At 41.8% G+C, this 23,811-nt stretch overlaps 1 protein-coding gene across 1 annotated transcript; it reads left to right on the forward strand.

Annotated features, from left to right (window-relative positions):
• Positions 1 to 1,281: 1,281 nt before the first annotated feature.
• Positions 1,282 to 22,856, forward strand: LOC101170021 (neurexophilin-1). The gene is made up of 2 exons (XM_004071249.5): positions 1,282 to 1,821; positions 18,810 to 22,856. Exons 1-2 carry the CDS (start codon positions 1,765 to 1,767, stop codon positions 19,590 to 19,592), a joined length of 840 nt encoding a protein of 279 aa, XP_004071297.1. The 5' UTR covers positions 1,282 to 1,764; the 3' UTR covers positions 19,593 to 22,856.
• The last annotated feature ends 955 nt before the right edge of the window (positions 22,857 to 23,811 follow it).

A 23,811-nucleotide genomic window follows, 5' to 3' on the forward strand; every position in this document is an offset into this window, starting at 1 on the left:
GTCCCGATTGTGGTTTGGGGAGCGGATTTCCCTTTATGGATTGCCGTATCATGTCCCACTGAGCTCCCACAATTTCCCGGCTAACCGCAGAGGTTTGAATTGCACAATCACATTTAAGCGTTTGAAATAATCCAATAAAAAAGAAGAGGAGAAAACGGATCAGGCTATCACTTAAATGAGCTCATTCCCACTTTCATCAACATCGCCTGCATGGTAATGAGCAGTGAATGTGTGAGACACAGAAGAGGAAGGTGGAGGAGTGTGATTCTGCGAGATGTCTTTGATGTCTTGGTCACTGCAGGGTCTCCCCATATTCATGAGTCTGCAGCTCTGACCTCCACTCAGTCAGGGATTAGGTCTCTCAGTTGGAGGCCAGTGGAGCCAATTAACCTCTGACCCGAGATCAATTAACCTTTTTTACAACAGTAAATGTGCATTATTAGCAAGCAGAAAAACAAGAGCAAAGGGATTTTGATGAGTGAATGTGAAACAAAACTGGTGTGAAAGCAGAGGTTCTGACCCGGAGACGGTGGAATACAGAGCAGCTTTTCTTCTGTTGTTGACTGTCTGACAGAAGAAAAGCTGCAGAGCCAGAACAGAGCAAGACACTTCAACTCATCCATGAGTCTAATTAAGCAGAAATGGAGCCGTTGGGAGCTCGGCGACCTGTGCAGTGATATCTTGCATTCCAGTTCATTAACCTGCTTCTGATGAACTGCGTGTTATTGAAGAGAGTCTTTATTAATCACACCTCAGTGAGGTGACGGTCAGCGGTTCATCTGGACTCACCGCGTTTGTCAATACTGCCCAGCAGAGCTGCACATCAATGGCTGACCTGTGAGGAGGGCGAACACCTATTGTGTGACAGCCAGAGTTGTCCTGGAGCTGTGACACTTTACCCAAACTTCCTCCACTATCGTATGACATTTGAGGCATCTTTGATTTGACGAACCAATAAAAAAAAAATCCCAATCAATCCCTTCCTCCCACACATTGATTGTTTTGTTTAATGATGGGTTGCTGGGATGGGAAGCAGGAAGACCGTTGTGGGTTGGAAAAATTGATGCAAGAACATTGGAACCGAGAAGCCAATGAACTCAGAGTTGTGGAACAGATGTTTACCATCTTTTTATTTATTTTAACAGTCTCTTGTCTGTCAGCTTAATTGAGTGAAAAGAGTTTGGAAGCTGGATTGGTGAGGAGAGACAGTGAAAAAGAGAAGGGATTACAAAAAAAAAAAAGGGTGGGGGGGTTATAATCACAAACACTCAGAGAGCGAGAGAGACGCAGAAAAAAGGTCTGTTCGCTCTCTCCAGTCTCCGTGCTGCTCAGTTTCTGCAGGAGCTTTCTGCAGCTTCATTCCTCCAGGATCGCCTCTGGTGCCAGATATGATCAACCAGCTTCCCAGTGAAGTCATGTCTCCCTGAACTGGGATCTGTCCTGTTCCAACCTTTTTTTTCTATTTTCTTTTTCTTTTAATAATTGGATAACATGGATTTTTCAAATCACAACTAGTTTGAGTCAATCGCGGGATCGAGAGAGAGCAGGCAGAACAGTGGGGGCTCCGAGGGGTTTTCGGTGCGTGGACGCAGCAATCCAGCCTGCTGTGGATATGGGACCGCGCGTCTGCACAGGAGGATCTGGACCCTTTGGAGGAGCATCTTCCTGAAAGAGGACCAAGCCCGTTTTCGGGCATTTTTTTTTAAACATTTTTGATAACTCTTTTATTCCGGAGAGGGGGTGCTGCGAGTTTTACGCGACGGAATGATGCGTCCCAACCGCGGCTTCATCCTGCTCCTCCTCAACGGAACCGCTTGTTTGGTAAGAAAGAAGAGAGTGCAAGTCAAGTCTTTACGCATCTTCCTCACATTTACAAACATGTCGCACCTTGCGCCAGCGACGCACGTCTCTGCGCGCACGAAAAAACATCAAACTTCGGGTCCTGCCGAGACGCAGACATACTTCCTCCTTAATCTGTCCTGTTTGGTGCATCTGCTCAGGTTGATGTCTTTTTTTCTCCAAATGTGCAGACAGTCAGGTGAGCTCTAGTTGCTCTGACGGCTCAGGGTTGACAGCTGCTCTGATCCCCCTCGTGCGTAAAACGAGCAGAGCGTGCAGTGCACCGCCTGAGCACAGGTGATCTTATTTCTAATAGATTTACGCGTTTTAACGTTGGTTCATAACAATACACGCGTGCAAATTGTTCATTAAATTAATGAATAATTCCGGTTAAACTATCATCAGTCACTGACAGTGCACCGTATCGGCAACTTCATAAAATCTTAAGATTTCAAATTTTTTCTAAATAAATTCACATTTAAAATGTACCACTCCTCTGGAATCCACAACATCCAGCTCTTTTCCACGAGGAAGATGTGAAGATGAAACAAGCAAACTCTTTCTGAAGTCTTGATAATATCTTCCAGCCCTATAGAATTTAGATCACCCACTGGTCTTTCATGTGGGCTCAGACATATTAAACCGTACCCTTTAATGAGAAGTCGGCTCAGAAATCACATGAGGAAAGTTAAAACATCCTTCTGCCGAAACCCCTGGGCTGAGCACAGCTCAGTCATCCCAGAGAGCCCAGGGACAGAGCAGAGATCCAAAAAGACGAGGAGAGTGAAATGTTGGAGAAGCTGTTTGATGCAGCTCCTTTGTGCCGGCATACCTTCAAGGATGACCTTCTGATACTCCTATTAAAGTTTCATGCTGAAGCTTAAAGAGGAGTAATCGTTCTTTTGGTGGTTTCAGTAAGAGCAGACAGTTGTAAATGAATGTGCCGGTATAATTGGCAGAGTCACAGCCTTTTGAACTGATTCTTCAGTTCTTTCTGAGAGAGGAGACCACACGCTGTCGAACAACATGGGGACTCAGGCTTTTCAGCAGTACAACCAGATACCAGAGAAGGGATAATAGGCTTAGCACGTGTCATCTTGGTTCCAGAAGCTCTTTGTCAGCTGCAGGAATACAGCCCATTGTAACCCAAAAGAACTGGGGGGGGGGGGGGGGGAGGGGGGGGGATGATAATACCATTAAACAGGGACTCCCCCCCCCCCCTTCTTTCATGGATGAACATTCATCTGTAAGAAATGCACTTGGCATCCCTCAGCAGGAGATTCATTAACTGGGTGACATTGATAAATTAGGGAGCAATTAATGAATTAAGTAAATTTTTATTATGCAACAGAGCAGTGATTAATTTCAGAAGCGTTAAAAATTAAATCCAGGTCTTTTTTTTTGTAGTGATAGTGCTGCAATTTACAGAGGAGGTTTGTTCTCAAGAGCTCTTTTGGAAATGGAGACTAATATTTATGACTGTTAAGTCAATGTGCCATTCTTCTCGGTGTTTATGTGATTAATGGCGCGTTTCAAAATGTAAATTCTTTGTGTGATAATTAAGTTTGAAAATTGCCAAGTTTTGATGCTTTTTTTCCTCTTTTTCTATCGTGAAAACTTAAAAGTTTTTGATTCCAGAGGTTTTTAGAAAGTCTAGAGTGAATATGACATTAAATCTGCGGTTAGCTGCATGACCTGCCCCTTTTGTTTGATGGATATGAAAAGCTTCACTTATAGGAATAGACTGTTAGCTCTATGTTTTTGCACAGTTTTCTTCTGCTGTTCGGTTTGTAAAGTTTTCATTTGATTAACTTAATGTGTTGCTCATGGAAAATCTGTTTTTAAAGAAGCTTTCAAATAAGTGATAGTTTTACTTAAAAACAAGATTTTTCTTAAGTTAATTTACTGAATTAATTAAGATCTGGAGTAAAACCTTTAGCTAAAAACAAACAGTTAACTAATTAGATGACATCAAGTCAGAAACAGACATGGACAATTTTCTATAGATTATTATACGAGTGTTATTGCAGAAAAAACATAATCCACTTATCGGCACGTTTTACCGCAAACAGCTATAGTGTTTTGTTGGAACAGCACAAGGTTGAAAATCTGAATTACAAAACCTATTTGATAAAATCTAGGAGAGGTGAAGTAAAAGAGACCCCTGCCTTTCAACAAACAGGAGAATAAAAGCACTCCAACGGGGCGCTGAACTGAGCGGACAGCAGACTCTCTCGCAGCAATTGTTTCAAGGTCATTCCACTTTCAAACACAATTTTATTCTCATTATTCTGCCCTAAACTGTCATGTTTCAACAAACGGAATGCAAGCGCAAACATACTCTTATGAACGGCAAACTGTTTGTTTTGCCCCCAAAAAGACAATTCTGCTGTAAACTGGAAATAATAAAGATGCAGGAGATCAGCAAGATGGAGCTCACAGAAGCAAGAACGTTGTGGAGGAGGCCTTAGGTATCGTCTGTGCATCCGTGGAAAAAAAGGAGATGCTTTGTTTCCAGTCAGCTGTCCGTTCAAATGAACTGGAGACATTGATTTGATAAATGAATTTCAGCTGAGCTCAAACTGTTATAAGTGCAGTAAAGTTCATAGTGTCTGTATTATTAACTGACTTCCTGGTTCTTCTGTTATCAGACACGGTTGTGTTTTTCACACACCTGACATGTTTCGACATACGTCTCTGTCAGACGACTGACGAAGACGTCAAACTGTCATTGTTTGAAGCCTATATTTCTGTCAAGATCTTTTAGAGTATTTTGGAGAGGCTTTAACGATTTCTTTAAATAACGATTCGATTCACATAATTTGTGGTCGGCGATACAATTCGTAATCGATTTTGAACAATCTTGAAATGGATCCAGAACACCTTTAGCCAAACCTTCAACCTGTGTGACTCAGAGACAAACATCTGGGTGCTAAATAGTTAAGTGAAGTTTTCCAAATTCCTTCTGTTTCTTGCAAACTTGAATTAATGGCAATGATGGTCGTTTTTAGGTTATAGTAAGATAAACTCACCGTGCCTCGATCCAAATTGTATTCTCCAATATTGATTCCAATATTATTCTATTTCATTTTGAAACAATTCTATAAAAAAATATACGGTCAATTTGATTAACAACTTGTCTACGTCAGATTGATCTGGTTGGAACGTAGAAATAGAAATCGATCATTGATCAATCATTACAACCCTAGAATTTAAAGCTAAAAGCCACACCCTTCTTGCAACATTTTTAAAACTTGTTCAATTTTAAAACAAATCCCTCTCAAACATGTAAAGCTTTAAAGTTCTCTCCAGTCCTCTTTTGATCTTCTCCCAGTGGTCTCTTATATATAATTTTGCTGTTTTTAGCCCAAATCAAAAACCTATGTAGTTCATTGGAAATTTGCCTCTGAGTTTTGACCGTTGGCAATCCCATCCCCCCTTCCCCTCCCCGATGCTGAGAGCTCAAAGCAGGGAGTTTGTGGCTTGCCGAGCATATTTTCTTCAGAATTAAGCTCTTTTTCAAATGTATTTTTTTTTCTGCTGCTCCTGCTTCACTACGATTAGAATAAATACTCATCTTAAGCTTGACTTTCTTAATATATGTCGTCCATCCTCAGAAAATTGCCTCAAGAACATGTTACAAACATCAAAAACTCAATTTTATTGGAGTGGGTCTTTAATATCTTTGAACCACAGAGCAGCAAAGACACATTCAGATACTGAAAATGTGTGCATAATGCTAAGTAGCAGATGGTTTTATGACACTAATTTTACCCCGACTAGCCTGGAAACTCTGTCTCAACCTGTCAAAAAGCCTCAGATTCATGTTTCCTACACGCCTGTCTTCATCACAGGGTCGTTCACCTTGTCCATCCAGATTCATCTGCAGCTGAGCAGAAACGTCTTTCATCTTATGAGACCAGAACTGTCAGAAAAAAGAGCTTTTGAAGCCCAACTTGGTATAAAAATAAGAATAAAAGTCCCATTCTTTACGGGGGGGCATTCCATTGTGTTCTCAACTTCTGATCTGCAGTTAATAGGCTCTATTGAGACACAATATCAAACCTAGCGAGGCAAAAGAATATGTTATATGTTCATATGTTTCATGTATTTCTTGCGGCACAAAATCAAAATCTGGCCGCGGACAGGGGTGGGGGCGTTAAACTTGTTTTTTGCAGAGGGACACGTACAGAAAGCTGCAAAGAGAGCGGATCACTGGGAGAAATCACTCACATTTAATTTTCTGTTCATGTTCAGCAGAGCACGCAGGTCAATACAGACTCACATCACCGTGAAAGCTTTTTGGATAATGAAACAGCCACTGTTCCTTCATTTCTAAAATAAATTACAGTTTTTTTTCTCTCTCATCGAAAACTTTCTGCTGTCACTTAAAGTATATTATTGCTCTAAGCAGTTTTGGTGGCAAAATCCTTATTTGAATAATCGTTTGTTCATGGTTAAGAAGAATGTCTACACCTCAAGTGCTGTACAAATACATTTTTATTTATTTTAATCTTTTGTTTCATTGTTTTTTCAAACGAGTTGAAATCAAATCTCAATGGTTTTGCCTCTCCTGTGATGGACTAGCTTTTAAAAGAACTTGCACACAAACATCCACAGGTGACTGCTACAGCTCTGATTTAGTGGTGTGGTCCTAAATACAGCTTCAGGCCTTGACCTTCATCACAAACCACCATGCAAAGGAACGTGGGCCTTCAGGACGGTCTGGCCAAACCATCAAAGAACAAACTCAGACTCTTTCACTTATGCAGACTCAGTGCTGGCGTAAAGCTGCTGCATTTCTCAATAATGCAGCAAGTCTTGGTGCTTGAATGCAACCTTCACGTTTAGTTTGGCATCCCATCCTGGATCTGACGACTTTAGGAGACACTAGGGTTGCGTATTTTTCCTTTTGATCTGGTTTGTCGATACATTGTCCACAAATCTATACGTTAAAGATTCAACTAACTTGTGGCAAGATGATACAGTCCAACTCTTTCACCTAAATGTATACAATATTATTTAAAACTATACGGGAAATTATATTTTAAAGAAAATAATTTTTTTTTCTATCACAATATTTTAATCAACAAAAGCAAAATGTGTTTTACTCAAACTAAAACCATGAATCTGGCATTTCAGACTTATTTGTGAGCCACTCCAACTGTCGTTAATCTATTTTAAAAGCGTTCCCAGTGGTATTTTAATGATGATACAGTTTTTAGCCAAAATTATGAAAACCGTCCTTTCCTAGGACATAGTTTCTGCTGAGCGGCAGTAGTTCATTAGATATTCCTCTATGGCAGGACTGTTGCCACAGACTAAGCCCGTCCATACTTCCCATCACCCAGGAAAATCTCCTAGTTTGGGAGTGACAGCCTTTAGGTCGCTCAGTATTTACCTAAATAGATTTTAAAACAGACCCAACACTTGACTGAATAAATTATGTTGCTGTTAACGTGTAGAGAACTCTAAAAAAGTTACATTTCATACAATTAAAGTCATTCAACTAGAGTCAAAACAGTTTTTTCATTGTATAACGAAGCATAACATGTATGGTGACATCATTTTTCTATTTTTTAAATGTTTTTCCTTGTTCAAGTGTGTAGCTGAAGAAAAACAAATATAGAAACACGAGGAAGCCATTGAAGTTACAATCTGCCAGTTATACACAACCTGAGTGTGAGTGACCCCATAGGGGCCCCTCCACCCTTTGACCACCCATTTACCCCCTCCCCGAGGCTGCAAGCAGCCCAGAAGAGACAGACGGAGTCAGAGGGAGACTCTCTCTGACACTCTGACAGCTCTTCACAGTGAACCGCTCAGCTGTCCTGAGACAGAATCTGTTTTGTCGAGTCAAAACCGGTACAATTTATTGTGGCTCCGCTCTCTGGGAGGCTGCCGGGGAGCCGGCAGGGTGCGATTGTGAAGGGTGGATTACAGAGAGCGGCACAAAGAAAAATGACTCGAAGTCTCAGGTAGAATGAGTGGGTGTAACTCCCAGGAGATCAGATAAACTTTCACACTGAGATGAATAAAAAGGATTAGAAAATCCTCAGCTGGCATAATTTCCCAGAGTTCATGCTGCAACTGATATTAGTAAACGTTATTTAAATCTGTTCTAAAGATTCTAAGTGTTTTCTGAAAAAAAAAAAGTTAATATCAAATGAATTGTTTTAAGATCAGTAGGCCTCTCAGCAATATCAGAAAAAGGCGACATGGGACCAGGGGATGCTGGATTATTGAAGGGAGAACCCTCAGCTGTCAGTGGGCAGGATAAAGGAAGCCTAAGCTTACCTGCGGCTGCAGACTTTGCGGCTCCTGTCCTCCGATACTTTATATCACGCCAGCACATGACCAGTGAACAGGAGCCAATTCCAAATTCTCTGACAATCTGTAAACAGTCAGTTCTGCATGGGTAAACATCTCGTGGGCAGTTCAGCAGCACGCCGGGCTGTGATGCTACAGTGATTTTCGGGGTCAGAGCGATGCACTTGTCCAGACAAGGCATGCTGGGGGTTCTTTATAGGGGTTTCCAATTAATGCAGTGGATTGAAAAAGCAGAGAGACCTTTGAGGAGGATTTTTTGCAGAATCCATTGATTTCAGTGGTGAGGGGTGAATGTAGAGCTTTAAATTGGTTTTCTAAAGTTTACTGCTTTAACTGTACCATGTAATATTTCTCTTTTTGATTAAAGGTTCTAAACTTCTTCGTGATTGGGTGAAACTTGCATTAAAAAAGCCCTTCTTTGGAGTCAAGCTGCATTATACAGCTATTATGATGGTACGTTCCCATGTCACGTGTGTTCAAAAGCACGCATTCTTGAACCCGCTTCCACCGTATGGACGAGCATCAACTTTTTCTACTGTTAACCAGCGCATGTCCACCATCTACAGTTGGAAGAGGTTTGGTGCAACACGTAGACGCCCGGCCAATCGCGAAAATATCACCCCAGACTTTTTCTTTCAGAGCTCTACTCCGATATATGACAGACTTAGCGGAAGTTGCGGCTGAGGGTTCTTATGCTAATTCGGTTTTGGGCTCTCGGATCAGTTTGTTCATACTTTACGTACTAGGTGTTACGTAAATCTTACATAGCTGTGCGTAATTTTTGCGACATGCACACGCAGATTTCTGGCGTTCCACGACCGTTCCATGTTTGTCTAACGGACTTTTCACGCATTAACCACCCATGTATAACTTTTATATCGCTTATACGGTGCACACATCACATTCAAATTATGTAATTGATGCACAAATTTTGGGCCAAACTTGGCCTTTACTTTGATTTTTGTTCTTTGTGTGGTTTTTGACCAGTTTTCATCCATGCAATAGGGTGGCTAGGATTTGTAGTGGCTGTGTGACACGGCCTTTACTACCTTTTTAAAAGGCCCAAGGCGCTGCAGTATCCATACTGCATACAGTCCCACCCTGCTGCAGAACACTGCAACGTGCATTTAGTTTACTTAGACTTTTTATTGGAAGTGGTCACTTGAACGCACGTTCCTGAGGGCGGTGTGAACATAACTTCACAGGGTCAGAGTAAGACACCTCACAAGAAGCGTTTCTAATTGTTTTGATTTTCCTGTTCCTGCACACCGCAAACAGTCCGAACACACAAAAAGAGCCAACTTCGATAGAAAACCAGAGAAGCAGTTGACTTCTGTGGCTTTAATCTGTTTGCTACGAAGAGACAAACAAATTACACAGAATGTGGTTTTAGCAGCTTGTAGTCCTTGACAGATATTCAAAGAAATAAACACTCCAGATTACTTTCTGAAACAAAGGTGGACATCGTGTCAAAAAAACAAATCTTAGCAAAAAAGCACAACATTCTCTGTTTACCTGCAGTTATGTTGTTTTTATTATTATTATTATTTTTATAATTATTAATTTTAAAATAGTGTGAAGGAAGACTTAAGGAACTTTAGTTTTTTTTTGTTTTGTGTCAAACTGACTGCTGTTTGTGTATTTTGTCAGATGGGGTGCATATAAATTGATGACAAAAATGCCTTTAACTGATGATTTTGACACCGAAGCATAGAGAGATCCTTCATCTTTTATCAGACAGGTACGAGACTCCCCCGGGAGAAACTAGGCCAAACGTGTCCCCCTGTTGCCACTCTCCATCCTCCTCACACCCCCAACTTGTCGATACCTTACAATGTAAAAAATGTGAAAGCCAATTCAGGGCCCTGTTTTGCTCCAGGCATACAAAATGAGCTCAATTCCTCAGGGACCCACACAACTAAACCTGTTCAAAAATGAGCTGGTCAAAAGCACGGAGCGTGCACGAGGGGGGGACAGATTGAGAGAAGACTTTAAGATAAAAAGATTCAGCGCTATAAGTTCATCACCTGATGCAGACCTTAAACTCTGATGACCCCAAAGCAAGCTGGACTGAATTATTCATGGAGAGTCAAATGGCTTGTTTCTGGTGAAATTACCTTTCTCCGTCACCTCTTCTTGGATCGGCACTGGCCAGGAGAATAATTAGTTATTTTCAGACTTTAATCATGTAGCAGAGAATCCTCCTGTGGTGAGCATATTACATCTGGAGAGCGGGAGAAAGAATGAGGCTTTGACGGACAGTGCAAAAATCTGAGCGGCTTCAGTCTTTAATTAAAAACTGGTGTCATTTTAGAAATGAAGATTTCAACTCGACAGCCAGAAGAAAGTCAAGTGCTTATTGAACTTGTCAGCTCCCCTGGGTGATCGCATGATTCAAGCATTGCTCGGTGGCTTAACAGACATTACTAAATCAATTTACTTTACTTTAGATCGTCTTTCATGTCAGAAAAAAAAGAAAACAATATATTTTGTGAGAACTGTCTCACTTCACGTCAAATCCTTTGAGTTAGTAAAACTTAACAGGAAACCATCTCCATTTTTGATCACCTAAACTTGAAATAACGGGCTTTTAGTCGCTTCTTGTCAGGTTATCACATCAGCGTATTATCACCTTTTAATATAATATGGTGATGCATGAATATTTAAAGTAGCCTGGAGCACAGTCAGGGCTCCATTAGCATTCATTTGGAGTGCCGTTTGCATCCAGCAGATAAATTCAAGAACTTACTCTTCTTTGAGTTTAGGCTTTAATCTCTGTGGTCAGGAACATATGAGCCTCCTAAAGTGTTAAATGCTTTACTTTGATCACCAGAGAGACTTACTGGGCCTTTTTTTAACAGCTGACTAAATGAATAATAATAAAAGTGATGTTTTATCTTATTAAAGGCGCTTTTCTGACACTCTGAGACATCGTACAACATTTAAAATACATGAATCTGAGGCAAAAACAAACAGGGTAAAATTAGAATTAGACATCGATGTTGAAATAAATGGGAAACTTTTCTGCACCCCAGTCGAATGTTAAATAGTTTAAAAAAACGAAAAGTTGCAGATACTCTGCTCGTTACTTTATACACCTCTGAATACAAAGATGACAGTTACACTATTACCAAAAGTATTGGCTCATACATCCAAATGATCTGACTCAGGTGTCCTAATCACTTGGCCTGGTGTATAAAATCAAGCACTCAGGCATACAGTTGTTGTAATAAACATATGTGAAAGAATGGGCTGCTCTCAGTGAGTTCCAGTGTGGAACAGTCATGTCACTTGTTCAACAAATCCAGTGGTGACATGTCCTCGCTCCTAAATATTCCAGAGTCTACTCTCAGCTCTATCATAACAAAATGCAAGAGTTTGGAAACAACAGCAACTTGGCCATGAAGTGGTAGACCACCTAAACTGGCGGAGAGGGGTCAGCGGATGCTGAAGCGCATGGTGTGAAGAGGTTGTCGACTTTCAGCACAGTTAATTGCTGCAGAGCTCCAAACTTCATGTGACCTTCAAGAATAGCATGCAGAGAGCTTCATGGAGTGGGTTTCCATGGTCGGGCAGCTGCATCCAAGCCACACATCTCCAAGTGCAATGCAAAGCGTCGGATGCAGTAGTGGAAAGCACGTCGCCACTGGACACTAGAGCAGTGGAGACGCCTTCTCTGGAGTGATGAATCACGCTTTTCCATCTGGTAATCTGATGGATGAGTCTGGGTTTGGAGGTTGCCAGGAGAAAGATACATTTCAGACAGCATTTGAGACGAGTGTGACATTTGGTGGAGGAGGGTAAATTATCGAATTACATAAGTGCCAAAAATTGAAAGGGCGTAAAGACAACTAAGCGGGCGTATTTAGAAACTGAGTGAGTGAACCTTAAAACTGTGATGGCGCAATTCTAACCAAGCGACCCCGTATTTTACAACAGAACGGCTGAAATCCTAACTGAGCAGTGTGGCTGAAATTTGCATGCCAAGCAGCGGGGCGGGACTTTTATTTTGGGGCTTTAATAGAAATCGAACAGCGGCTGTAACGTGGATTAAAAGCATTAAAACGATAACAAATGCAGTGAATTTCACATGGGAAAACATACAGCACAGAAAACCCCGCTGCACTTTCTTACCTTAGTTTTGGGTCGTTGGTTAATGTTTTAATCCACGTTACATCCGCGGTTTTTTTCTATGATTGTCTCTAACAGGGGGGGACAAACAAGTTTGACACAAAGAGCCGACATCTCTAACTGTGATAGTCAAAGAGCCACACCACACACTGACCTGCCAGACAAACACACAATTACAGCCATATTATTTCTCATAACCCCCTTCTCTCCTCTCCTTACAACAGCACCGGATTAAACGGCGCCGTTTCAGTTTTGAGCGTTTTTTCTGTATTTAACGTTAACACACATACCGGTGAAACGTGCACGCTGGTGTGTGTTTAAAAAGGGGAGCGAGCGCAAAACTGAGTTGGTTGTGATTTATTTTTTGTAGTCATCAATCAGCATTTAAAATCGATCAAAGTCCTCATCTTCTGCATCTGGAACAGCTGGACTACATTTCTGTCAAACACACCGGCTTCCCTTTCCTCATCATCAGAGTCCGTCTCTTTGCTATGCGGCTCCAAAGAACAGTGACAGCAGACACCTCAGGCCAACTTTAAGTCCTGCAGTCCCAAAGTAACTTGCCGGCGCTGTGTCCCGGTAAGGGGGGAGGAGGATGGCTCTTTTCACGGTCATCTGCTGATAGCAGCGCTGAGCCTCGAGTCGCTCTTCCAACACAGGCCTTTCCTTTTTCGCGGAAACTCAGCTGCTGCTGCGTCTTCTTGTCTTGTCGGAGTTGGTTTTCCAGCGTTCTCACTTGTGAACCATGGATTCATTATTTTAAATTCTCTGGGAGCTGAGGTGAGGTTCGATAAGTTAGAAAGATCTTCACAGATTCAGATTTCCTGCTTCAATAACTCTTCTGATCAATGTTCAAATGTTTCAGTAAGTATCTCAATCCTTTTGTATTAACACAGAGAGTGAACTACAAATGCATTTCTAAAGAAAAAAGATCGTTTTTTTGCCTTTTAATCAGAATTGTTCGCTTTATGCTGTGAATGCAACAGACATGCAGCAGCCGGCTGCCAAGGGACCGTCAACAAAGTGCAACCTCTGTGAACTGTGAAACACCACTGTGTAAAAATCAATAATCTTAAAAAAAAAATCATAAAACTATTATAAAGCATATTATTGTTACAATACATATTTTGTAGAATAGTCCATCTTCATTTTATCTTGTTGCATATACTTTTTCAAATTTTAATAGATATGAATCATGACTAAAGTTATCAGTAACTTGACATGAGCTTATTGTCATACTAAAATAAAGAATGTCAATAGTTCACTTTGTTTATTTATAGGAATTTTTCATATTTACAAATGGATCAGATTTGGTCAAAAATCCTCAATAGCTCTGAAGATGCCAGATTTTTTTTTTTTTTTTTTTGCATAATCTTTATTTTAGTAGGAAAATATAATATAATAAAATAAAATAAGGTCATGATTAGTCAGTACAGGAAGTTTTGTGTCACTAACTACAGCACCTTCAAAGCCATTGAGCATTTTTGACCAAATCTGATCAATATTTTAATATGAAAAACTCCTTACAATAAACGTGAATTATGACATAATCTTTATTGCAGTAGGACAATAAGGTCATGATTAGTCAGTACAGGAGGTTTGGTGACAGAAGCTTTAGTATCTTCAGAGCTATTGTGCATTTATGTTATGATTCATATATTTATTAAATTTTAAAAACTATAAGCAATAAAATGGAGGTTGACTTTCTAACAAAATTTAGTATAATAAATAATAATGTAGCATGACTATGCTGACAAGTGTTCATTACCAATTCATATAAATATAGACATTTATTCACTTTTTAAAAGTTCACTGATTTTTACATAATGCTGTTTCACAGAGTTTGCACTTTTTTGACGCTCCCTTGGCAGCCGGCTCGCTGCTCTGTTTGCATTCACAGCTTGAAACGAACAATTCTGATTAAAAGGCAATAAAAACGAACTTTTTTCTTTAAAAATGCTTTTGTAGTTCACTCTCTGTGTTAATACAAAATGAGTGAGATACTTGCTGACACATTTGAACGTTTATCAGAAGAGTTATTGAAGCAGGAAGTCCGAATCTGTGAAGATCTAATTTAACCGAACTGCAGCTGCTCTATTCCCGTGTTCCTCCGCGTAGCTGACAGCTGCAGTTTAAACTATGCCTCATAATCGTGTCTCTTTGCATTTCCAGGGTTTCCAAACGAAGTTGTTCTGCATTATTCACATATCTGCTCCTTTGTACTATAAAGTACTGAATATAGAAAATATGATAAAAGGCAGAGAGCTGCACGCAGCTCAAGAGCCGCCTGTTAACCCCCCCCCCACCGCACTGAAAAATGAAGGTCCCGCCCCTCTGCCTCGCCGATAGGCCATGCAAATTTCAGCCAATCAGATCAACCAGAAAGGTTCCTGCCCCAAAAGTGACAAAAACGCCCCCTTAACACTGAGCGTAAATCCACATGAGCGCGCAAAAAGGAATTGACCGCGCAAGATCACTTCTCAGTTAGAATTGCGCCTGCGCGGTTTTAAGGTTCACTCGCTCAGTTCCTAAATACGCCCGCTTAGTTCTCTTTACGCCCTTTCAGTTTATGGCAGAAACGTAATTCCATAGTAAATGGTGCGGGGTTGTTTTTCAGGACTTGGGCTTGGCTCCTTAGTTCCAGTGAAAGGACCTCTGAATGCTTCAGGATACCAACACATTGGACAATTTCATGCTCTCAACCTTGTGGGAACAGTTTGGAGCAGCCCCTTCCTCTTCCAACATGGCTGTGCACAAAGCAAGGTCCATAAAGACCTGGACAACAAAGTCTGGTGTGGATGAACTTGACTGGCCTGCACAGAGTCCTGACCTGGGTTAAAGGTGGTGCCAGTCAGGAGAGGCTGCACGTCAATTAGCTGTCTGCTTTCTTGGTCGTGGACTCAAATCACAGCCTTAACAGTCACTGTGTCCTTGGACTAGATAACTGATTGAATAAGATAACTGGACTGAGATAAAATCGCATTGAGAAATAAACAGCTGTTACTCAGTCAGTCATTCTGTTGGTCAGAATAACCATTCTTGTTTTGATACCTTTTCGTTAACATGTTTTTGCTAATCCTAATTTTTTTCATGATTTTTATTTTTTATTTTTGCAGCATAAGTTATTCAGGTTATAAAATAGTCAATCAAATGTCAAAAGTAAATGGTGCAACACACAATGGCTGTCCAAAAATGGGTTTATAAACTTGACACTCCAAAAACAAGCGCTAAAGGACAACCGTTTTTTTATACAATATATGAGCCTATTTATGTTTAAAAGGAAAAAAAAAATCCTAAATCGCTCCTGAGTAGAAGTCGCACCTCTGGCCGAACAATCCAAAAACAAACCAGAAAAAAAGTGACACTCAAAAAAATACGGCAAGCCATTTTCTATGTGTGATGTCACTCTCACTCAGTCCAGTTCTCATATACCGTCAATGAGCTAGATCTTCGTCTGTATTGCTTCAATTGGCGGAGGAACAGCTTTGAAAGTGTACCTGTCGCTGCCGTAGGCTGATAATTGTCCATGGAGGGGGGCAGCCTTGTGAGCACAGTTTCCTCCTTTGTATTTCATGCAGAGACAGGCCCAGGGCCTGTGCTCACTAAGCCTGAATGACTCACAATTACCACAGCGACAGGGCCCACAGCCACCTTCTCTGCAGCCATTGCACTGACTCACTTAGCCAACATGAAAAATGACAAAGCCCCCTGAACCTCCTCCCCCTCAGAAAGACCCAAATGCCCGTCGCCCACACTGAACCTCCAGGACTTTAAGCTGGGAAGAAACCGAATAAATAAACATAAGGAGAGAAAGAGCTTGTAAGGAGATTGTGTGAGAAGTCTCTGACCTACTGATCCGAAATGAACCGGTGTCTGTTGATAGAAAATGACTTTTTAGTTTCAAATGTTAAAGCAGATGATACGAACAGCAGGTTGTCCTGACGCTTAAAACGAGTTTGCAGCTTCCGGTTTTCAGTGAAACAATGAATTAATCTCTTGCCACATAAAAACACTCAACTCCAAGGTTATTCTTTACCATTTTAATTTGCTTACTAAGCAGAAGACTAAGTTGGAAGAGTGCTGAATGTTGAATCCTACACCTCATATACTTCCCCAGTTAAATGCATGGAGGCAACAGAGTTGTAGAGGTAGGCAGTTTTTTTGAGAATAGCAAGAGTGTTCAAATATTTATTGGAAAGAATTCTAACTTTGAAATCACATGTAATGCGTGGTGAACATGCAGCCAGCAGGTTTGATATTAATATTATTATTAATCATCAGTATTACTTGCAGATCAGAGTTTTTTCTGCCAACTGAAACTTAGATTTGTCTTCAAGAGTGATTTGAAGCTGAATTTGACATCTGCAGCGGCACCAGACGCTTAAACCCTCTGTTCAGCAATAACACAAACTCCCCTCATCTCTACTCGTGCTGCTCAGCCTCTCTGGCTCCATTATGAAAGCTGTGCAAGGCAAGGAAGAGAGGGGGGGATACAAGGCTTAATCCGAGCGCTACAATAAAGCATATTGCAATATGTTTGTGCTCTGGTACAGCTGGCAAGTACAGCAAAACGCTGAAATCAAGAGTGGCATATTTTAGAAGCCCGCAGGGTTTTTTTTGTTGGTCTCTACAGGGGCTCCCAAGTGGCATCTGAGAGGCAGACAGACTGCTCCCCTTGATGCCCTGCTGCCTTCTGCCCATTGAAGAACAGAAATCAAACACAAAGTAGTCCATCAATGGCAACCTCAGGGAATGCTGCACCAAAGTTATCCTGTTTTGTCTCTGTAAAAATAAAAATACACTTGAAAAGACAAAAATCAATAATTCCTCAACTGTTTCAAGTATTAATGAATTTGTGCTTCTCAACTAAAGCATTAGAACTATCTGCTTCAAGAGGAAGGAGTCCTTGTCAGGGCTGTTATCAGCCCCTGAGGGAAAAGCTAAAAGATCTGAGCAGCAGCGTAGCGCAGCAACAGACAGGTAACTGGGGCAGAGGGTGTCTGGTCTGCAAACCCCCATGGGAATTAAAGCGAATCAAGGGAGGAGAGGAGTCCTCCCCACCGAGTCCAGACATCAGACCATAACCCAATCAGTGGGCATCGTCGAAAGCACTTGAAATGCCATGCATATGGTTCTAACGGAAATATGTTTTTTTGAAAAGCCGGGAGATCAATATCACTGACTGACTGCAGAGCATGTTCACAAATGTGAGCGAGCTTAGAAAAGCCGCATAAAGCGGAATAGAAATGAGTCAGACTTAATAATCCTGACTAAGCCTGTATGAGGAAGCTGTGGCAGTCAACACAGTGGATGGATCAGAGCACAGACGGGGATGCATGCATTATGCATCATTTTAAAATCTCCCTGGGTAAAAGCACACACATGCAAGTTACACCAGTGTTTCTACATTTGCATTATTGTATGCATCCACCACAATCCATCATTTACAAGACGCGCGTGTTTGTGCGCCCGCGCTCTTCCAAACTCAAAGGACGCGACTATGATGGATACTTTTCACAGCACATTAGACAGAAGCTACCTGTTAATAGATCATTACCATTAGATGCCTCCATTACATTCACACCTTCCGCATAGCTATTGTGAAGCAGCGGCACCATCCCATCTCTCTCCTCCCATGGCTTTCAGTTGATGCTAACATCTGACAAGTTTGTGTGTGTGTACTGACAGTTTTTTTTTCTTTAATTAAAACACTGAAAGCCTTAATTGGACATTACACTCTATTCTTGGGCCCTCCCGCTGGCCCACCTCCCCCCTTCTCAAACACTTTGATCCTCCAACGAAACGCTCGGAGGCAGTAACAGTTTCCTCTGCACACAGACCGCAGTGCTTAAGAAGCAAAAAGCTCACTTTAACACATGAAACACAGCAGAGTGTACATCCCACGTGGACTTTGCTCCTTTAAGGTTTTATATATATGAGTCATTTATTTTCCGTTGGATAATCCTCCCATGAATTTCAAGTGAAAATAGGACCGGCAAAGTGAAGCCGCTCGTTTGGATACTTGATGTTAAAAAAGTGGCCGATTCTGCCCCTGACCGCTGACCTTAGAAAACATTTCACACTGGTGGTACGTCATTTTTTTTACGGGCTTAGAAGCAGATGGCCAATTTCAGAATTATTGAGCAGGACCACCAGGGTAATAAACTCCACCTGAATTTGGTTTTGGCGTTGATATTCAGTAAGAATCCGTTACTTGATCCCCCTCGGCCTCCCAGCAGCTCAGTGAGCTCAGGGAATTACTCTGTAGGAACTTGACATGAAGGAGCCTTTTTTTCCTGAAGCTCAGGTAAACAAACCAATGTAATAATAGCAACGCCTGTAAAATTCCATCCATCTCTTTTCTTTTATATATATATATTTCATTGGTAAAATGTCAGAGTTAACAACACCAAAGGTGTGAACAGTAAATTAGGTATCGATTAAGTATTTAATCTGTGTGCACGTTTCTTTCTGCCTTCCTAATACTTTTATTTTCTTTTTCCTTCAAGTCTCTCCAGGTGGTGTTGGGTCAGGAAGAAGATTATTCCAGCCCAAAAAGCTCTTCAAGTGACTCCTCAAAGACATTGGGTCTCCTGACCGGGCAGGCGTCCGTCTCCCCCCTGAGCCGCTGGATGTTGCACAGTAAAAGCAGAGCTGCTAATGCCACCTCTCTTGAGTTGCCCTACCAAAGCCCAGTCCCTTTCTCCAAACAGGAGTTTTCTAAACAGGAGTTCTGGGAAATGTTAGGCAGCGATCTGCTCAAACCTGACTCCTCCAGCTCCAGGGTCAAACGCAGGCCCATCGTTAAGACTGGCAAGTTCAAGAAGATGTTTGGCTGGGGAGACTTCTATTCCAATATTAAAACAGTGAGGCTTAACTTGCTGATAACTGGAAAGATCGTGGATCATGGTAACGGCACATTCAGCGTCTTCTTTCGACACAACTCAACGGGCGAGGGCAACATATCCGTCAGCCTGGTGCCACCAGTCAAAGCAGTGGAGTTTGACCTGGAGCGCCAAAGCGTGGTCTATCCCAAGGACTCCAAGATCTTTAACTGCCGGGTGGACTATGAAAAGGTGGATCGAAGCAAGCGCACCTCGATGTGCAACTACGACCCATCCCAGACCTGCCTTCAGGAGCAGATTCAGAGCTACGTGTCCTGGATTTGCTCCAAGCCTTTTAAAGTCATCTGTATCTACATTTCCTTTTACAGTACGGACTACCGCCTGGTACAGAAGGTCTGCCCAGACTACAACTACCATAACGAGATGCCCTACTTGCCCTCGGGCTAGAAATGATGAGGGGTGGGGTAGAGGAAACGGGGTACGAAAAGGAATGACCAAACTCTAGAAGAGGAAATCCACGGCTCTGAATGCCACAATGGAAGCAACAAACCTATTTAAGAAGAAAAAAAAAGTAGCCTGACTATTGTAACACGTAAAAGCATATATGCAAAGTTAACAACAGTATGCAGAGAAGGGGGGCTCTTCAGATGCTTCATGGACTGGTGGTGATAATCTAGCATCCCCAACAAACCAATTCTTACCTCAGTCCTGTTCAGAAATGTCAACTTCTCTCCAGAATCTCTGTCATCCGTCAAGACATTTTTGAATTTTGTCCAAATTTCATTTTAATTACCCTTCACTATATCGCTCTCTGCAAAGTCATAAAAGAGTCCATGAATCTGAAGTGGCCTCTATGATGGAACAACATCCACTGGAGACCTGCAGACAAATTTCAACTTTATTACAATCATCATAAAGTGCTTAGCTTTGTGTGCCCTCGAGTTGTGACTTTAACATACAGTGTTTACATTTGACTACAGATGGATAAGTAAGCGCAGATTTATTTGAGCTAAAACGACATATTTTTTTAAATCTAAAACAACGTTCAATCCAGTTTATGTGTGTCCGCCCGCTTTAACCTCAACAGATTCTTAAGTTATGCTGCTTCCACATAAAAAGAAGACAAATAAATTGTTTAAAAATTGTTAAGGACCAGAACTTGGGAAAGGGCTCCGTGTGAGGGGAATAACTAGATTCTGCAGATAAAAAAAGGCCCTCCACTCTTAAGGTAGAAGAGTGAGAGACGGAGAGATTCAGCAAGCTCTTAATTAAAGTGGAGAAGAGACGAGAATATGCAGCGCTTTCCATTGTCCCCTCTGTGTGAAAAAGATTACATTTTGTTGCCGAAAGGATTCCTGATTTCACGCTTTGATAACTTTGACTGTGAGAGGGAGATTGCTCTCTCTCGACAAATACCGTGTTCGCTTAAGTCTGCCCGTTATCTTGAACAGATGAAAATATTATCATAATAATTACATATAATTTAATCTCCTTCTAAGCTAATTAAGGTTTCATCGAGAGGGCAATCCTAAAAAAAAGAAAGCATCATGTCAGCGGGAAAAGGACGTGCCGACGTCCACAGGACTGCTGTGATGCTTTTGTGTGGAGCCAGCAGCTGAAGCTCGACCCAGAGTTAACTGCTCTCATTAGGATAAATGGCCACTGGCTGGCCCAGCTCATGTTACTCTCGCAAACAATATCAGTGGAGAGCTGTGCACAACACAGAAATGAATTTTTTCTCCTGGCATCATGTGTGCAGAGAGTCAACTGCCGTCCTGCTCATGAGGACACAATGACTTCCTGGTTAATTAGCAACCGGCAGTCGCAGGTGTGAAGAGTCAGTAAACGTTAGCATCAGACAACCCGTTTGACACTAATGTACCTTGACGTGGGGATAAAACCCGGCTTCCTGGGATGAAGCCGTCCCAGGTGGAGTCGAGCCGCAACTGAGCAGTCCCTCTACAGTCATTCTTTGTGGGGAGGGGGATGAGGCGAGGCATGAATGCATACCTTCAGTTGCACTGCACGAGGGGCCAAGAAACAGAGCTCATTCAGTTAGAAGAAGCGGGAGGGAGGGCTTCTTTCTGCTCGTCTGAGCTGGAATCTGGCTCAAAACGGTGCGACTGGATACTCGCCATTTTTGTTATGCCTGTAATGTTGGGTTGGGGGTGTGAGGGGCTGTAAGCCAGTGAGATTGTAAACAAAGGGATGATAAGAAATGAAGGCAGTAAAGCACAAGCACTTTTAATATTAGGAGCGCCCTTTTAAAGGTGTGGAGGAAAACTGTCAGTATTCCATGAATTTTCTTTGCCATTTTTCTCCTTAACCAATGAAATAATTTAACTTTATCATGTAACGTTATAGAACTTTGCTATGTTCTTCTAAAAGGGTAAAGTGATACTTACCTGCCTGAATGCACGTCCCTTAGTTGTTTTTTTTTCTTTTCTATCTCAAGCAGACATAATATAAATGTCTGCCGTTTTCTCCTCCAGTGATCCCTAGAGTCCAAAATCTCTTCCAGATTAACCCTCACATCTTACAAAGTCCAGGTGGAACAGATGTTTTAAGTTAGACAGCATCCCGAATTGAATGTCGAATGTCTCTTCAAAAGGTTGCTTTTATTTGGCACTGGATTGGACATAAGATTTTCAGGGTTCCAGCTGGATTGGGCAGCATAAAACAGAACGTTCTGCCCTCCTCATCCTGCAGCTGTCCCTGCCCCTTCTCTATTCAGATGTCTGCATGCTGGGCCCCTGCTGTCCTCTCCCCGACTGTGACCTGGCTGGTACCAGTCTTCATACCTGCTTGTCTCCCTCGTCCCCGGGGAGAACCCTGCGGGGAGTTCTTCACTGCTGCTCCTCCTACACACCATTTTTGAGCTGAGCTAGCAAATCTGTGAGCTTACAGGGGTTGAAAAGTCTCCCGTCACTCTCCCCGTTTTCCTCCTTATCTTTATCCCATCAACCAAGTACTTGTGCACACACGGTCTTAAGATGTTGGTTTAGGCATTTTGCTCTCTTGTGTTCAAAGCATCTTGCGTAAGCCGTTGGATCAGGAAGACATTTCCTGTCCTCAAGAACAGAACGCTGACACGCCCCAGTAACATCGATACCTCCTCCACCCCTTTCCTCATCACGCAGAGCATCTGGAGAGAAGTTGGAAACAGGGTGCACAGAGGGATGGGCCGCATGAGCTCGGAGCGCTGTACCTCTGAGGACACATGGAAGTGAAGCTCCCCTCTCTGCCTCTTTACAGCAATATTCTCACGGAGACCCCACTCTCTCTGCCTCTCCGGAATGAGCTTGAGAAAGACTGTTGAGTCGATGTGGACTGGACAGAGTTGTCATGACAGCAGCCTTATCAATTACCCATCGGGTGTCAACAGACGTGAACATTGGCAGCAGGACAACGACAGCCCACTCAGCAAGGAATAGCTACAAAACCAGACTGTCAAAAACATAAATATACATATATAAATATATATAAAGCTAAGAGTCTTCAGATCTGAATAAAGCTGTATTTAAATGTGGGTCATGCAGTGAAGGTTGTCTGTTTTACCTTTTTTGTTCCTGAGGGTTCTGTTTTTCTGTGTTACTTGGATGATATACTGTTTGGAAGATATGATGGCATACTGTGGATTCAACATTTAAAAAATAAATAAAAACAATAAAGTACACAGAAGTACTTTAAGCCACTTATACTATAGAGAAACCGGCTCCGGTCTTGTATTTGGTTGCATTCTCTCAGTAAGCAGCGTGTGTCAACAATGCTGCATGTTTTTTTTTTCTTTTTCTCGTGCATTTGCATATCCATACTGTGCGCCAGGGAAAAAAAAAGAAGAAAAAGATGCGACAGAAGTTTTTGCTCCAGGCCTTTGCATATATACGTGTGTCTAGAAAAAGAGAGGGTTAAGAAGAAGAGAGTGAAGAAGAAAATGGGGTTGTTTCAGCTGGAATGTAGCATGAACACAGCTTCGTCCTGCTAATTAGCCTCCTCTTCCTTTTTTTTTATCATTCCGTCTTTGTTGTGCAACTTTGCTCTTCTCTCGTTAAAATGCAGCTGACATTAAATTCATTCTAGTTCTTAATTAAATCCCAGACAACCGTTAACGAGGAGATGGGTTCAAACATTCAGCTCACAACATCCTTTTAAACGCGATCGATTAAGGCATGGCTGGAGGCAAAGCCAGGTCTTCCACCTCTCCGCTTCAAACCCCTTTGTTCCCATAAAAGTGCTGCCTGCCTCGGGATAACCTTGCATGAAATAATAAAAAGGGGAAGCAAATAAGACAACATGGAGGCAACATTAGGAATGTGTTTGGGAAGGGAGAGGAATTCAGGCTAATGTGAAAACAGGGCGTCATTATGGGTCAAACATACCCGTTGTCAGATATAGCAAAAAACATGAAGGCAACACTCTGATAATGGACATGGAGACTATTTGATAGGCCACAAAAGGGGAAAACAACTCAAGCGCGTTCATTTCTCAAAGAGGAAAGGGCATTTCAGCATGAATAATGAGAAACTGGATGATAGTCAATTGAGAAAATAACTAGTTATAGCACAAGGGGGTGGGAGAAGGCGTGCAAGGCTTAAAAATGATAAATAGTCATGCAGAAAAATAACCTTGAGTTATACGGCATGTGTCTAGAAGAACATAATTTAAG

Source organism: Oryzias latipes, chromosome 8 (assembly GCF_053564925.1).
Source record: "Oryzias latipes strain Hd-rR chromosome 8, Olatipes_Hd-rR_3.1".
In the NCBI taxonomy this organism is placed as follows: Eukaryota; Metazoa; Chordata; class Actinopteri; order Beloniformes; family Adrianichthyidae; genus Oryzias; species Oryzias latipes.